Source organism: Parasteatoda tepidariorum, chromosome 6, assembly GCF_982258835.1.
Source record: "Parasteatoda tepidariorum strain Cologne lab strain chromosome 6, Ptep-v5.0, whole genome shotgun sequence".
NCBI lineage: Eukaryota > Metazoa > Arthropoda > Arachnida > Araneae > Theridiidae > Parasteatoda > Parasteatoda tepidariorum.
Genome location: NC_141760.1, coordinates 108,419,910 through 108,437,338, shown reverse-complemented (window position 1 = coordinate 108,437,338; position 17,429 = coordinate 108,419,910). Strand labels below are relative to the sequence as shown.

Here is a 17,429-nt window from a genome sequence, read left to right as displayed (position 1 = left end):
ACGAGAGAGCATAATGGAGAAAAAAAAATTATGTTTCTAATTTAATTTCGTTCTCTCTTTCTCCTGCGAGAACCAAACGCAATCCTTGATAAGAGCAGACAATAATAAAATACTCTTAAAACAAAAAAAACCGTTTAGAATTCTCTAAGAGCTGTTTCGTAGCCAAATGAAAGAGAGTTGGCGAAAATTATAGGGAAAATAATTCCCTAAATGACAACCCTTCTCGACCATGGCCGACTTTTTTGTGTTTGATTACGGAACATGTGCGATTATCCACAAATGTTTCTCTAGTAGCGTAAACATGACGTTGCCCTTTTTTTAAAGAAAAAAATCACGTGTTTATGAAGACGAGATTCCAAACGCAGTGATAACGTTCAGTGGATTATGATCTGTCCAAAGTGTCGATAACTTTTTCCACGATTTTTATCACAACCTAAATAAACTTTTTTTCATCAGTTGAGTGGAATAAATTGATCGAAATAAGTATGTTTTATTTTATGCGGTGTTGAATTAAGTGAATAATCATGAACTGAAATTTGTTCGTCTTTTCATATATTCTCTTTCGCTGATTCGTTTTGGGTTCCAATGACGATTGATACCCTAAAAATGGGTACCGTCGAGGAACTTAAGAATTTCGTGGAAAAACAGGAGGGTATAATAAATCATTTGAGTCTTTTACTCCAAGACAAAGATGAGGAAATCAGACAATTAAAAAGTTTGCTAGATAAATATCAGTCTGTACTGCCTTCTGTACCGAATAGATACAGCCATACTGCACCCCGGAAAGTCAGGGCTCAGGGTATATCCGCTGAGCCTTTGACTCTAAAATCAATTCAAGATCTTGTTAAAGCCAAATTCTCCTATTATCCTAAGTCAGAGAGGTAAGTTGATTTTTCAATAGATTATTTTTTCTTCACAGTGATAATTAAATATTCTGAAACTTGTTGAAAATCATAATATTATAGGTCTAAAATTAAGAAATTTTGCGAGTGGTCAGTCACAGCATTTTTTACAGTGGCCACTTTTTTTTTAAAAAAAAATTCGAATATTTTAAACGATTAAGGATTTTAATAATGGGGGGCATTTATTTGGGGGTAGTTCACAAAATATGGTAATGCTAGGTTCATTTCTAAAATGAAGTTTTTTCTTCTTCTTTTTTTTCTTTTTTTTTAAGAAACAAATGTGTGAATGTAATTTTTTAGAATATTATAAAACATTTATAATATTTCCAAATCCATTAAAAAATAAGAATAAAATGTAGTGTATTTTCGACGGGAAAAAAAAGTGAAAATTGTTTGATCACAAATTTACTCACTCTGTTGTCGGTGGTGACCGTTAATTTTCTCCAATATTTATGCAACCTTAATTCGGTGCTAAATTGAACCTCATCATTATCATTCATCATTAAATTTGTTTAACAATCACATTTTATTTCACGCAGAATATATTGCTTAAAGTAAATATTTTCCCAATATAAAAGTACTAGTAATCCAGTAACTAATTTAAAGTGTACTTAATTGTCCATTGATAATGATCTTTTGACTGGATGCAGGTAGTTTTGCACTGATGTAGTCCCCTTTTTGCACTGATGCATTCAACCCCCCTTAGTAACGTTGCAGCATAATGTGGTACAAGATATCGATAGTGTGGTCCAACGTTAAGTGGATTTTTCTATAAGTGTGCAATATGCTCAATGCAAAAAAAAAAAAAAAAAAAAAAAAATCAACAATTAAATGGAGAATAAAATTTTTTATACAGTAAAGCATTGTTCAGGTTCATTTATCGTCGTTTTCGAACAAAATATAATCAAAAACTATTCAATTATGCATCCTAACTCTGGATGTTAGTACTCTAGTCTGCTGGGTTATGGGTTCAAAAGTCTTGTCTTATTCTTTATGAAAAATTCAATATTAAATTTATTTAAAAATTACAAATTACAATAATTAATAACTAATCTGTTTATTTATTAGATAATAATTAAATAGGAAAAAAATTTAAATAAACTTTTACAAAAACAATCACATAAAATTTGATTCATTACAAATATGTTCGGTTTCTGAACTGCCAGAGAGTGACATGTGACAATGAGTCAGGAAAAGTGCGACTTCATTAATGAAAGGCGAATTAAAATTAACTACGTCAATGTTTACCTGCTGAATTTCGAATTAAAAAACAGTAAATTAGTCTTTACCTGTAATTGTAAATTAATTGTTAGACAGAGAAAAACGAGTAGGAAATCTCGGAATGAAAAACATCGAAAGTAATCGGATCTTATCCATAGTAAACAAAACGAAAAGTGACGAAATCACATATAGCAAAAAAAAAAATGTTTGTAATGGAAGCAGGTGTCGTCAATTGACACACGTTGTCATCACTTATTCTTTTTTTTCTTCTTACTAGTTTATTATTTATGAGTGAAATAAGAATTCTTTTCTTCACTTCTGCTTTTGAACCTGTTGCTACAAACTTAAAAAAATTGCGATCATATTGAAAAATCAAAAAGCTGTCAAAATATTATCCATCAATGTACACCGGTGTAATAAATTGAGAGAATTTGCAGACTTGGTCGATTATCTATAGATTTAATGGAACGGTTTTAATGAAAATTTATATGATGAACAAAAAAAAAAAAAAAAAAAAAATAGTGCGTGGAGTCCCTCCGCGCGGAAGAAGTTAAATTTTGCAACCTGCGACGTAGATTGTAGAAGAATCAGCAGTCGTAGAAGGATCACTAGTTCTATTCAACGGCTCTTTTTCCTGCTCCACTCGCTTCAGTGCTCTGTAATCACGGTAATATTGTGCCTTTTTCCCTCCTGGACCTCTTGAACCAGTGGAAGTGCTTGTGGTTGCCTCATCGTCTCGCCATGGAAAATGTATTTGTATTAATAATGTATGTGAATGCGTCATAATGTAATTTCAGAAGAGAAAACCTAACAATCAATTGATATTCACAAGAGACGTACCTTGACATAACCTTAAATCCGTCGCATTGTCCGTGGGATTGTTTTCACTCATTTTTTTACAATTGTTATCCACTAAGTTTGAAAATAAAAAATACTACCCTATTAAATTATATGTGTATCAAAACAAACTAAAAAAAATATTTATAGAAAAACAATACTTTTATGCTAGTGAGAACCAAAATAATATGGAAATGAATGAGGGAAAACTGGATCCTACCACGTGATTTCCCGGCCAATGAAAACGTAGCGTTAAACGTTTAACACAACATTGTTGGAAGTCGCATAAGAAGTATAACTTCAAAAAAAAAAAAATAATAAATAAATAAATAAAGTTTAATAGGGAGTATGGTCCCCTCTTACAGATATACAAGCCTTGCAGCGTGATTTCTTACTTGAAATATGGCCTGAATTGTCGTCCTGTAGCAATTTCATACCTCCCGACTCCAACGAGTGTTGTGCACGATCATGCGTGTGTATTACAATTGTTGGATGATTATTTGTTTTGTAATGTATCAATGTATGTACATATCAAATTTCATTAAAATCGGTCCGGTAGTTCTAGAGCAGTAGTTTCCAACTGCGGCCCAGGGCCCGCATCCGGCCCGCGAAGCTTTTTTTCGTGTCCCTCGAACTAAAATATATTAGTTGTCATTTTTTTGCGGACAATTTTCGTAATAATATGTATGGGTTTAAAATACTTTTCTCGTAAACAAAAACCTAATTTCTTTGTTTCTGTGAAACTTAACATACCAACGGTGCAAAAAAATTTATTTCTCAGACTTGGCATCCAAGAAAATATTTATTCAAATACAAAAATAATCTTTTATGTTGCTCTTTTTTTATTTCACTTTTTTGTGTGATTTTTTTGTGAATATAATTTAGCATGTGCAGGGGTCTGTTTAGAAGAAATTTGGGTCCGTTAACGGACCCTTCACAAAATATTTTAACTTAAAAACGAACCCTTCACAAAATGATTTTTCTTTTAATCGGACCCTTCACAAATTTGTTTATCTTCATTATTATTTTGTTAATCGAATAAACCCTTTCCAGGGCAGAAAACAAGAAAGATGGATGTAAACGAATTAAGTTTTGTCTTCGGCAGACGATTCTTCCATTATTCGTCCGAAATTAATATTCTGCGTCCAGCAGTATAGGCTAAATACCAAATATTAGTATGTTGCGTCTCTAATTTAGAAGGAGAAATTGTTGTTTATTTTTTAAAATTTAATTTTTTTGATTACAATTTTACAGTGTTGAGCATAATCTTGTATGTCTTTACAATTTAAAAACTCCCTGAAAAAGTTTTTTTTTGCAATAACTGACCCTATTTGCACAAATTCATAAAAGCGGACCCTGCTTGAAAGAATGTGAGTAATTTTTTCACAATTTCACCAAAAACGGACCTTTCACAAAATGTCTGGACAGACCCTTGTTTTCATATTTTTGCCTACACCAATTTTAGGCGACAATCGTATAAACGCCTTTTGGCATTGGCAACAGTTTGGCGAGAAGTAGTAATGCGTTATTTTAAGGCGACAGAGAGTTCGCCTTAAAATGAGGTGAATCGGGTTCGAATCCCAAAGATGGTTGGTCGATACGAATTCCCCGTCCGGTTTGCACAGATCACAGTGCCGATGTAAAATATCCTCAGTGGTAGACGGATCATGGTTTAGAGCAGGGGTTTCCAACTTACATGAGGCCGGGGGCCACTATTAAAAACACAAATCAAGCGGCGGGCCGCTACTTTATCAAAATTTTATGTAGGACTCTTTTATGTTTGAAGAAACATTAAATATTACTGTCAGAATTTTGCCAAGTTGTACAAAACAAAAGTATTTAATTACAAATTAAAGTAAGAAATAGATTTTTAAAAATATTTAATTGCATATTAAAAAATTCGGGCTACAATAACTTTAATGTGCACCCATGTCTTAAACAATTAATGTGCAACGGATATCTAATTGTTAAGATATAAAACTTTAAAAAGGTTGGTATTAAAACTTACATAGTAGCACACAAAATGTTCAATGACAAAATTGAGGTTTGTCTGCTGCAACTACCAGAGAATAGATATTTGCATTTAAAATTTACAAATGTGTGTGCAAATAGTTTCGTCCAAAATGAGTGGTTTCAAAAAGTTAAAGCGGAGAATTTCTTCGAGAAAATTTCTGATACACACATGCTAAATTATATTCACAAAATACAAAAATGAAATGAAAAAGAGCAACCTACAAGATTATTTTTGTATAACAACATTCAGTATTTGAATAAATATTTTCTTGGATGCAAAACCTGACAAAAAAATTTTTTTGCACTATTGTTATGATAAATTTCACAGAAACGAAGAAATTAGGTTTTTATTAACGAGAAAAGTATTTTAAACCCATATAGATTTTTTACGAAAATTGTCCGAAAAAAAAATTTAAACTAATATATTTTAGTTCGCAGGCCACAAAAAATGGCTTCGCGGGCCGGATGCGTCCCCCGGGCCGCCAGTTGGAAACCACTGGTTTAGAGTCTCCTTGCCGTTTGGCTAACCGTGGGAGGTTATCCTGGCCTTCCTCTCTATGTAACGCAATTGTTGGTTAGTTCCATCAAAAAGTCTTCCTTGTAGGCAATTTTCTCCCAATACTTGATCCAGGAGTTACCTTGTCTTCTGGATTGGATTAAAAAATACTAGGCTACGTAGTTAAACATTACCAGTCGTGAATCCAAAAATTGGGTCGGCTGTTCAACGATGATTATAAAAAAAAATAAATGTAAAAAAATCGCTCAAAGTATGTAACGTATACTACGATTTTAACAAAACAATCATATGACATGATTTAAAATTAACAAACTATGTCCAGAAATATTTCTCAGTTGCATTGCTATGCAAATTTCCTTTGAGAAAAATAATACTTTTTAAAGCAACAAAGCTTGCCAAGTCAAGCAACAACCAATTGTTGCGAATTCAACTTGTACTTAAATGAAACCACTATATTTTCAAACAAATAGATTCAAAATTAGATCGAGGAAAGTTAAAAATTTCGATTATGAAACAAAACAAAACAAAAAAATTCATCGGGAATTGGTGATTAAGTTGGATTCCTTTTAAATAGATTCAGTTAACATCACTACACTTGATATATAAGTACTTCCTTATTACAGGAATTTTGAGCCGTTTAATGACGCGCTAAATATATCTATCTGTATGACAACACAGTTTCTAGGAAACAGCAATTTGGTTTACAGTAATTCATTCATCTATTGAAAAATAATAATAATATATTTTCTAATTTATCTTTATAATCACGCTATATACCATCTAACTGAAAAAAAATATTAAAATGCTCATTATCATTGTCATATAGAACGATTTAGGTAAATTCTAATGAAAGTTTATATTTTCGTGAAATTGAAAAAAAATATCTTTTCATAATTGGGTACTTGTACTTCTAGAAGAAGATCACGAATATCCACACTTATGACCTATGACGTCATCATCAGCTGATAGCTTCTAAGCAAAATCGCGTGTTCAAGTTGAGCTCAGTTTCTCCACATAAATTAGAATATTAATTAGCATGAAGTTAATTGAATACAGCGCCGTATCGCACATAGAATTTGTTGAAATACAATTCTTTCTCGTCTGCAACTTTTACTTAATTTTACCCGTGATATATTTTGATTTTGTGTACTTGGCAACTTCGATGTATTATTAGTTTGTTCATGTTCTACGTGGCTTCGCGCCTGTATTTGTGCTAAGTAAGAAATATATTGTGAAAGAATTGAAATCTGTGTGAAAGAATATTGAATGTGTCATGTTATTTTAATATTGCATGTCTAAAATATACTCAAATATTTAAGTGCTGGACACTTTATCGGACTCTTATGAAGCTCGATGGTCCACCCAAAATAGATGAGAAACTTCAATTCTTAAAAACTAGTAAACAGATAATGATGATCGACGCAAAAGTAAAAATTAATTTTAACGTAACTTCTTTCCTTTTTTTAAATTTTTATTCTTCTTGTATTAAATTCTCAATTTTAAAAGAATTTTTTCTTCCCGTATTCTTTCCACTATTTCAGGCGAATGATTCTAAGAATTCATTAATTTTTACCTGTGTTTATAGTAGTATTAAGGGTATAGCCATAAGAAATTCCGTTTTTTACCTAGCTGGAATATTTACTACTGTGCAATAGTATAAACAACGCAAGAAAATGGGCCTGACAACTTTTTCTTTTATTTATTTTATCGATAAATTATTGAATTTATTATTTATAAATAATTATTGAATTTATTATTTATAAATAATTATTGAATTTATTATTTATTTTATTAATAATTATTAAAAAAAAATTAAATTTATAGAACATGTAGCTTATTATACAAAAATGCCAAGTATATAAAAATCTCAATTTTGAATTTTTTTGTCGGTTAGGTTGATTTTTCTATTGCCTGGCAGTTTACTCGTTTGTTAACCGTTTGTTCTATAATTATATACTATTCGTAAAACGGATCACTCGCTATTCTAATGTTCTGGTTGCATGATAAAATAAGTACAAAATAGACTATTAATAGATAACAAAGAAACAGCTAAGGTTACAATAGCTAAGAAAATAAATGAAATAGCTAATTTTACTCTTATTATACATAAATGCCAAATATATAAAAATTTTAATTTTGAATTTTTTGTTTTTAGGTTGATTTTTCTATTGCCTGTCAGTTTACTCGTTTGTTAACCGTTCGTTGTATAAATAGATATTATTCGTAAAACAAATCACACGTTATTCTACGGTTCTTGTAGCATCGTAAAATAAGTACAAAATAGATTTTTAATAGATCTAATGTTACAATAGCTGATAAAATAAATGATATAGCTAATAGTAAATGAAATAGCTACTCTTATACTTATTACACATAAATGCCAAGTATATAAAAATCTCAATTTTTAATTTTTTTTTGTCGCTAAGGTTGATTTTTCTATTGCCTGGCAGTTAACTCGTTTGTTAACTGTTCGTTCTATAAATACATACTATTCGTAAAACGAATCACACGCTATTCTACGGTTCTGTATGCATGATAAAATAAGTAAAAAATAGATTTTTAATAGATAACTAAGAAATATCTAATGTTACAATAGCTGATAAAATAAATGATATAGCTAATAGTAAATGAAATAGCTACTCTTATGCTTATCATACATAAATGCCAAGTATATAAAAATCTCAATTTTTAATTTTTTTTGTCGCTAAGGTTGATTTTTCTATTGCCTGGCAGTTAACTCGTTTGTTAACCGTTCTTTCTATAAATAGATACTATTTGTAAAACGAATCACACGCTATTCTACGGTTCTGTATGCATGATAAGATAAGTAAAAAATAGATTTTTAATAGATAACTAAGAAATGGCTAATGGAATCGGTAACCGTAGAACATTTTCCCCACAATAGATGATAGCGACTACTGGAATAGGCTTAACCTTGCAACAGATCCAGTTTTATGCAACGTACACTTTGATATCGTGTCCTTAAGATAAAGCGAATCTTGATTTGAATCCTTAATATAATCTCAAACGATGGATAAAAATATATTCCACGCTTTCCTGGGCGAAAAATAAGCTAAATCAGAAGGCATTACACGCTCGTTAAAAAAAGAAAAATGGCGAAGGTCGTCGTATGACGGAAAAAGATAATTTTGAATTGAAAGAAAGCTTCGATTGTGAGTCGCGTTACTAAAAGGGAATATTGTAAGTTTATGTTGATGAAGTTAAAAAGAAGATTGCGTTTATATTGGTTACAGTTACGAGCTCAATGATCTGCCTTTTTTTTCCCAACTCACTTAATCTGTCCGCTTTAATGTTGACTAAAAGAGATAGTGAATTGTATACGTTGAAATCTATATTAAAAAAACACATGGTATAATTTTCTTAGTTTTATGAACATAGCTTTAACAATACATAAGTATAATTCTATATTAAGAAGAGAAAAGTTTAGTCAATTTGAGTGGCAACATTTCTAAATTGCATTAAAATAGTCAAATAGTTTCTGGTTTATAAAAAGTTGAAATAAATGTCACGCTTTTAAAATTTTTATTTCTCAAAAATTACATGAATGGTCTTATAAAAATTTTATCATTTAAAATTACATAGGTTTAAAATAGTATAAAAATACGCTTAATTTACAATTCATAATGTTTTTGATCATAAATAATTAAAAATAGATTATTAGAAACTATCTTTGCATAAACGAGTACTCGATTTGCTTTAAAATGGTGAAAATTTAAAATGGTGAATGGCTTTATGGTGAAATTTTTGGCAGGTTTGTTCAGTGGTTCATCTATTATAGGTATGTTCATCTTTTCGTTCCAGGTACGTTCATCTTTTGTGGCAGGTATGTTCAGTGATCGGAAGTAGCGTACTACAAGTAGTGAAACAACTGTAGTCGCTACTTTTTTTTCGTAGTTTATAGTGTAGTGTGGTACTTTTGTAAAACTTTAGTGAGTGGTGCGATACAGGCTTGTAGTAATCCTAGCAATTATTTTTACCCAAGTCAAAATTTTTGATATTTTCCCTTTGATGGACCAACATAATCTTGATGGTAGTCATCAATAATTCCATTATGAACCGTTATATTTTATGATGGTAACCAGGGGTCTGTTTAGAAGAAATTTGGGTCCGTTAACGGACCCTTCACAAAATATCTTTTCATGAAAACGGACCCTTCACAAAATATTTTAACTTAAAAACGGACCCTTCACAAAATAATTTATCTTTAAATCGGACCCTTCACAAATTTGTTTATCTTCATTATTGTTTTGTTAATCGAATAAACCCTTCCCAGGAAGGGGGGGGGAAGAAAAACAGACGTAAACGAACTAAATTTTGTCTTCCGCAGACGCTTCTTCCTTTATTCGTCCGAAATTAATATTCAGAGTTCAGCAGTATAGGCTAAATACCAAATATGTGTATGTTGCATCGCTTATTTAATAGCTGCATTTGCTGTTTATTTTTTAAAATTAAATTTTTTTAATTGTAATTTTCCAGCATTGAGCATAATCTTGTATGTCTTTGCAATTTAGAAACTCCTTGAAAAAGTTTTTTTTTTGCTGTAACGGACCCTATTTGCACAAATTCACAAAAGCGGATCCTGGTCGAAAGAATGTGACTTAACGTTTATTTTATATTCACAAATTACGAGTGATTTTTTCACAATTTTACAAAAAACGGACCTTTCACGAAATGTCTGGACAGACCCCTGGTAACCTACATAAGTAACCATCACTTCAATGTAGGAATTCGGACTGATTTATGATGGTACAGCGTAAGAATAGCAACTTGTTTTGGTGGTTTCTTGATGTGGAACCGTCAGAAATTTCCACGATAGTTTCTTAGAAATCGAATGGTGTAACGATCATGAACCACCTTCCCTCCAATGTACGAATTCGAACTGATTTATGATGATCCAACACAAAAAAAAATCAAACTGTTTTGATGGTATGTTCCAGAGAACCTGCAAGAATTTACATTAAACCATCATTCCTAATTTAAAATTTAAATGAAAGAAAAAGTAAGTTCAGTCAAACCTAGAGTAAAGGCCTGGTTTCTTAGGACAGGACGCCGTCAGCTGGAAATCAGCGCTGACCTCTGATTGGTCCATTTGTGAGTTTGATAGCATACGTCATCGAACGCTCATCTTGAACTACAATTGCCGTCCAACTCAACTGCAGTTGGATTACAACGTGACGTTAACCACAGAAGCAATGGCGGACAACATCCAACAGCACATTGAAATCAGCCAAGATTTTGATTTTGACATTAAACATAGCTTCTTCATTAAACGTAGCACTCTTCATTTAGCTCAGCTATAATGTGTTTTTTCTTGGACAAAGTTATTATTTGTTCTCTAAAACATTGGTCGACAAAAACAAAATCAATACAAATTCAAAATTAATATTTGTTTACGTTATTAACGCATGCGCAATGAGAGATAATGTCTGCGTTGGACCGACTGCTCACGCTGAGCTAACAAAAAAGTATTTTTTTGGCATCAGCTCTACGTCAACTTTCCGCTGACGCCCAGATAAGGCGCTAGTTCTAAGAAACCAGGCCTTAAGCTAACAAACCAGTATTTTGTTGGCGTCAGCGGGACGTTGACGTCCCGCTGACGCCCAGATAAGGCGCTTGTCCTAAGAAACCAGACCTTAAGTCATGAAGTTTCCAATGCTGAACAAAATACTTCAAAATATTAAAATGCAGACAAATTATTATAAGAGAACTTCTTCGTTGCGTAATCTTAAGTTATCATTTCATAATTTATTTTCATTTATATATTTTAAAATGTTCTTTTCAGTATTTGTAACTTCATGGCTTATACTAGGTTTGTCTGAACTCACCTTTTCTGTCTCTTAAATTTTAAATTAGTAATGAAGGAAAAAGAGAATTTGCAAGAAAAATTTTCTTGCGTAGTATGGCGTCCTCTTAAAGTAGTGAAATACTTACTAAACTCCATGGTAGTTTGTATTGAAAAAAAAAAGTAGTTCTCTACATTTGTACCAAAGTAGTTGTAGTAAGCTACAAAAATAATGTAGTTTTTTCCGACCACTGGGTATGTTCATTGAGAGAAACAACAACAACAAAGTTAGGTTCTTCTGAAGAGCCTTTTTCAGTTCACAAATTGAATGTCTTGTACAGTCAGTACTTGAATGTCAGTACTTGTATAAGCTTCTCCCTACTTACTCTTATTTTGTGTGAAGGCTTATAGCAGTAGGCCTATTTCTGTATCTTTATTTCACTTTTAATTCATAAGTTTTTATGTTTGATTTAGTATGAATACTTTAGTCCTCATTAACTAGCATTTTGAATCATTATGATTGTACTCGAAACTAGTAGACAAAAATACCATAATTGGGTATAATATGAAGAAAACACAACTACTTCGATTTAGTAGGAACAACATATGACGCAATGCTAAACGAATGGAATTTAGTTGTTGTTTATTTAGTTATTGTTATTAGTAGTTGTTGTTATTTGTTTTAGTTGTTGTTGTTTATTTAGTTGTATTTAGTTTCAATAACTTTTCTTTATAATGCAATAAAATCTGGCGAGCAGCTATTTAAACGATCGAACACTTCGTTTGTTTATTTGTGGCTTGAAGTTAGGCTCGCAGAAAATGCCGTTCATGGGTTAAATTTAGTAGGAACAACACAACCTGTGACGTAGGCTATAGTATACCCAATTAGTGTAAAAGTTATTATAAGTGTAATGATACTTTTTTTGTATGTTTTCTTTTTTGCTCTTGTAATGTAATTTATCAACGTTTATTTTCATGTAAATAGGTCTGGTTTTACTTACGTTTAATACCACGAAAACGAATAGTTTTATTAAGGCAAATAAAAAAGAAAACTATTAAATATAAACCGGATGCAAGCTATTTCAATAAATGTGAACATAAATTAGGCTCTAAAGAATGACATTTTTTTAATCCTCTCCATTAATTGGATGTTCTCTAGAAAAAATTATCTTGTGATTATTTACGTTTTCACAGGAAACGTTTGGCCATAAATAACGATATTTAGGTTGAAGAAATTTTCGTATTAAAAGATTAATGTCGAATAAAAAAGTGAATAACCTACTCTTTTCTTGGAAATAGTTTTTATCCCACACAGTGCTCTGTTTTTGACCTTATTTTATAAAAAATTGTAAACAGAATTTCAGAGGGAAATATTTTTCACCCACAAATAGAATAGACGTTTAAAGGTTACATGATTTCTCCACTCTCCAGATTTTTCCCCTCGCCTTTACCATGGTGATGCAAAGCTTGTTTTTTCCTCTCGTCTGTATTTTTCAACTTCTTACTGAAGCATACAGCCTTGGGGAAAAGCAAGAGTTTTTAAAGAGTATCACAATATAATTGAAACATTTGTTGATCTTAGAAGGAAGCCCTTAAAGTTATTTAGGGAAGAAATTTTTTTTGACAAGTTCATTGTTTAGGAACCGTGGGGGGAAATCTGGTATCGATGAGGAATGTCGAAGAATTTTGTTTTATCTCTCCTAGAAGAATTTGATAAAATTTCCCTTGCAAAGAGGATTATTTATAAAAATTTCCCCTGAACACCACACAGTGTTCTTTTGGTGGAAAAACAAAGTAAGTGATATTTTACTAATTTGAAAAGGAAAAAAAAAGAACAATTTTTCAATGTAGAGAATCATCAGAAAACTCCTAACAAGCTCGTTTTTTTCTTTTTTCTATGTAATACCGCATTGTTTTAAGACTTCGCAAAGAGAGGAAAAAAAAAAATTCTAATCTGTATTTTCACATTAAATGTTAAAGCGTTCGTGCAAATCATACACTGGTAATATTCAATTACATAACTGAATGGGCTTACAATTTTACAATGGTGGGACAAATTATATACTCTTTAATTAAATTTGTAATTACATAAAAGAAATTATTGAAAATCAGTGTGAAATAAAAATAATTGATTAAATATTATCTTGAACTTATTTATACAGTTTTTTTATGAGGTTCTAATTATATTGTAATATAAGGCAGGGGTCTGTTTAGAAGAAATTTGGGTCCGTTAACGCGTTAACGGACCTTTCACAAAATATCTTTTCATAAAAACGGACCCTTCACAAAATATTTTAACTTAAAAACGGACCCTTCACAAAATATTTTAACTTAAAAACGGACCCTTCACAAAATGATTTTTCTTTTAATCGGACCCTTCACAAATTTGTTTATCTTCATTATTATTTTGTTAATCGAATAAACCCTTTCCAGGGCAGAAAACAAGAAAGATGGATGTAAACGAATTAAGTTCTGTCTTCGGCAGAGGAATCTTCCATTATTCGTCCGAAATTAATATTCTGCGTTCAGCAGTATAGGCTAAAAACCAAATATTTGTATGTTGCATCTCTAATTTAGAAGCAGCAATTGTTGTTCATTTTTTAAAATTTTATTTTTTTAATTATAATTTTACAGTGTTGAGCATAATCTTGTATGCCTTTACAATTTAAAAACTCCTTGAAAAAGTTTTTTTTTTGCAATAACGGACCCTATTTGCACAATTTCATGAAAGCGGACCCTGGTTGAAAGAATGTGAGTAATTTTTTCACAATTTCACGAAAAACGGACCGTTCACAAAATGTCTGGACAGACCCCTGTAAGGAAATAAACTGAAAAATATATCGAACACAAGCTTGAGATAGATATTAGAAACGATACGTACTCAGTAAGATCTTTCAGGGCTGTGGAGGAAACTGGAAAATGCCATACGAAACTGGAGAAAGCCATAAGAAACTGGAAAAGCCATACGGAAACTGGAAAAAGTCATAAGAAACTGGTCAATATGCAAGAAGCTAAAAAATGACAAATACAGTTGAGTTATAAGTGTTAGAATGTATTGAATTAAAAAAAATAAAATTGAATGTAATTAATTTAAACAAATGAAATTTATTATTTGAAATTTTAGCAGAATACTATATTAAAATATACTATATTAAATTTAAAAAAAATAATAAAATGTAATACCCGAAAATTCTAATTATCTCTCTCGATATCTTTTTTTTTATGCTCGCACTTGAGCTGGTGTCGAAAGCGACAAATAAGAGATTAGATGTTGCCAAAATTAACTTTTTTAAAACATATAAAACTGAATTTAAGAGTTCAAGATAGATAAAAATCGTTTTATAAACTTATTAGATAACATGACGTAAGGTTATCGTTTGCGAGAAAAATTATTTATCTTTTATTTCTTTCTATAGTGTCACATATCTGTTTTCCTAAGTTAAATTTTTTTCAGGCACTGTGATTATTTTTAAAATTCAGTTCATCATTCAATGCATTACGATTTACATTCATAATTTATAGTTGCGATAGTATTTTTATGAATATTGTCAAAAGAAAGCTGAATATATACATATACATTGATATAAATACATTGATATACATTGATTCAAAACGCTGGAAAACAAGATAAGGTAATGATATAATCCCGCGTTCAGTCCACACGATTATATCCGCTAAAAAGAGTGCTTTCTAATATTGTATTAATATAGCCAAAGTAAAATATTCATCAATACAATTGCATTGCAATGTATTTATATATGATACTATATACTCACACTATTGTATTGATATATTTTGGTTCCGCCATATTAATACAATACACTTTTTTACGGATATCGGCGTCGTGTGAGCTGAACGAGATTATATCTTTACCTTATTTTGTTTTCCGGCTTTTTAAATTTTTTTTAAAATTTTTAAATATTTTTAAAAAACATTTTATTATTAATAATTTTTTTTTAACTTTAAAAAATAAAATAAAATTTCTTTGATTTATTTTGTATTTTCAACTTATTTTATGAGTTCTTTGTACTTGCAGCTTATGCGCATTAAATAAAACTAATTACTTTTCTTTATTTTCTTAATTTTCTTCATTAATCTGTCTTTTCTTCTATTCTTTTTTTATCTCTTTATTGTGTTATAAGCTAATATAATAATACATATAAGCTAAAAATATAGAAAAAAATGTACAAAAATTTATGAATAATTATTAAATTAGAAGAAAAATTATTAATCTAAAATATTTTTTTTAAAAATATTTAAAAATTAAACAAAAAATTAATAAGCAGTAAAATCGAGCTTGATATTGTGCCTCAGAGTTTTGGGCTGTCCTAACATGTTTTCAAGAGTTTAGATAACTTCTGATTTTTGATTTTGGTTATGGAGTCTAAGGTATGGAGTAGTTCAGTAATGAACAAAGTTATGTATTAGCAAGTCTTATATTTCGTTGTGGAACTAACTATGGGTAAAACATCTTGGCCAACCATTGTATTTTTTTAAAATTCTTTTTTATAATCGTCGTTGAACAACCGACCCAAATTTAATATGCACTTTTAACGCATATTTCTATTTGGGGAACTTAATAGTTATTAAACTATAATCGTTGATGGAATTTAGCTTCCTGTTTAGAAAATCTTACTAGAACAGATATTGTTTTAACCGTGTTGTTCTTTGATGCCCTGTTGCTATAGCGAAAAATGATGTTGTTAACATGCCCATAATGTGATAAAACAATCTTTTTTAACTGATTACATTTCATAAAAAAGATCACTTTTTTTTTTCTTCCTCACAGTGGCTGAGGTTATCTTGCATTTATTGCCAAATATGTTTTTGACTGAGATAAAGTTAAAAAAAGAAATATTCGTGAGCGATGAAAAATTACAATTATCTTATATTCGTAATAATTTCTGAATTTATCGTCTGCGTTCAGCGGATTCATGGCATATCCGGTGGAATTATTTTTTTTCTTCTTTCTGAAGACATCTTTTAATTAACTTCCGTTTTATTTTCTCTATTTATACATTTGTTTGTTAAGGACACTTTTTCATTGTTGAATAAAAGAAGTTGAATAAAAAATATTCTATAATGACACATAAATTATTCTTTAATTTATTTATATCACCCAAAATTTTTATTTTTTAAATTCTTTTGCATAAAATAATATATATATAAACAAGATACAAATGATATACAAAATTTTTTAAAGTCAATTCCTTCTTAGAACATATTGTTAACGTTTTTTATAACATTCTTAGAACATATTGTTAACGTATTCATATGTTGACGTTTTTTAGCCTTATTTATAAATTAATTTGCAACTCTTTGTATACTTTTTAAACATTATTTTTGGTGATAAACCTAAAACTAAAGTGATAATAATGGAAATGTTTATTATGTAAATCAATTTATTATAAAAATTGGTCCAAAATGTAAATATTTTTATCGAGCTTACGAACCATCTTTATTTCTGGTCGGAAGACACAGTAGATTTCTTAAAAAAAGCAGGAATGCCAAATGAAAATAAATACGAAATGCCAATAGAAAATGAGAAAGTTTAAAAAAAAAGCATTTTTATGATAACAATATACAAAATAAATTATGGAAAAGAGCATTTATATAGAAAAAAAATTGCATTAGTATTTCCCATCACGTTTTCAAAATAAAATAATATAACAAAAATAAAATAACAAAGTTTGATTTAAAAAAACACAAGTTTTCTTTTTAACTATTTTTATTGTTTGCATTATTTTTTTTTTAATTTTCATTTCAGAGAAATTATTAATGATTCGTCTTATGTCGTTTATTTTTAACTTATGCTTATGTACCTTAAGCAGGGTGCATAGCATTTTAAAAAAGTACTTAAAGGCTTATTTTTTATTAACGTTTTGTAAAAGCCCTTAAAAGGTGCTTTTTTATTCGGGGTTTGTAAAAAGTGCTTTATTTTCTATCTTTTAAAAAAAATTTTTTTTTTCTTTGCCATGTCGATTGTCCTTCTAAATTACAAAAAATGCATGATTTTCACAACATTATCTGCTATATTTATCAGAAACTAAATATTTTATGACGATTATGTAAAGTTTTTGATAATATTTTTGAATTTTATTGATTTTATGTTTATAAATGAAGAACTTTAAGCAGT

At 30.0% G+C, this 17,429-nt stretch overlaps 1 protein-coding gene across 1 annotated transcript in view; it reads left to right on the top strand.

The window, feature by feature from the left end:
- Positions 1 to 246: 246 nt before the first annotated feature.
- LOC107453180 (cGMP-dependent protein kinase 1) overlaps positions 247 to 17,429 on the top strand; it is a 90,093-nt gene continuing 72,910 nt past the window's right edge. The window contains exon 1 of the mRNA XM_087166423.1: positions 247 to 881. Coding sequence (XP_087022549.1) covers positions 586 to 881 — 296 coding nt within the window. The 5' untranslated portion in view covers positions 247 to 585. The remainder of the gene's footprint in view (positions 882 to 17,429) is intronic.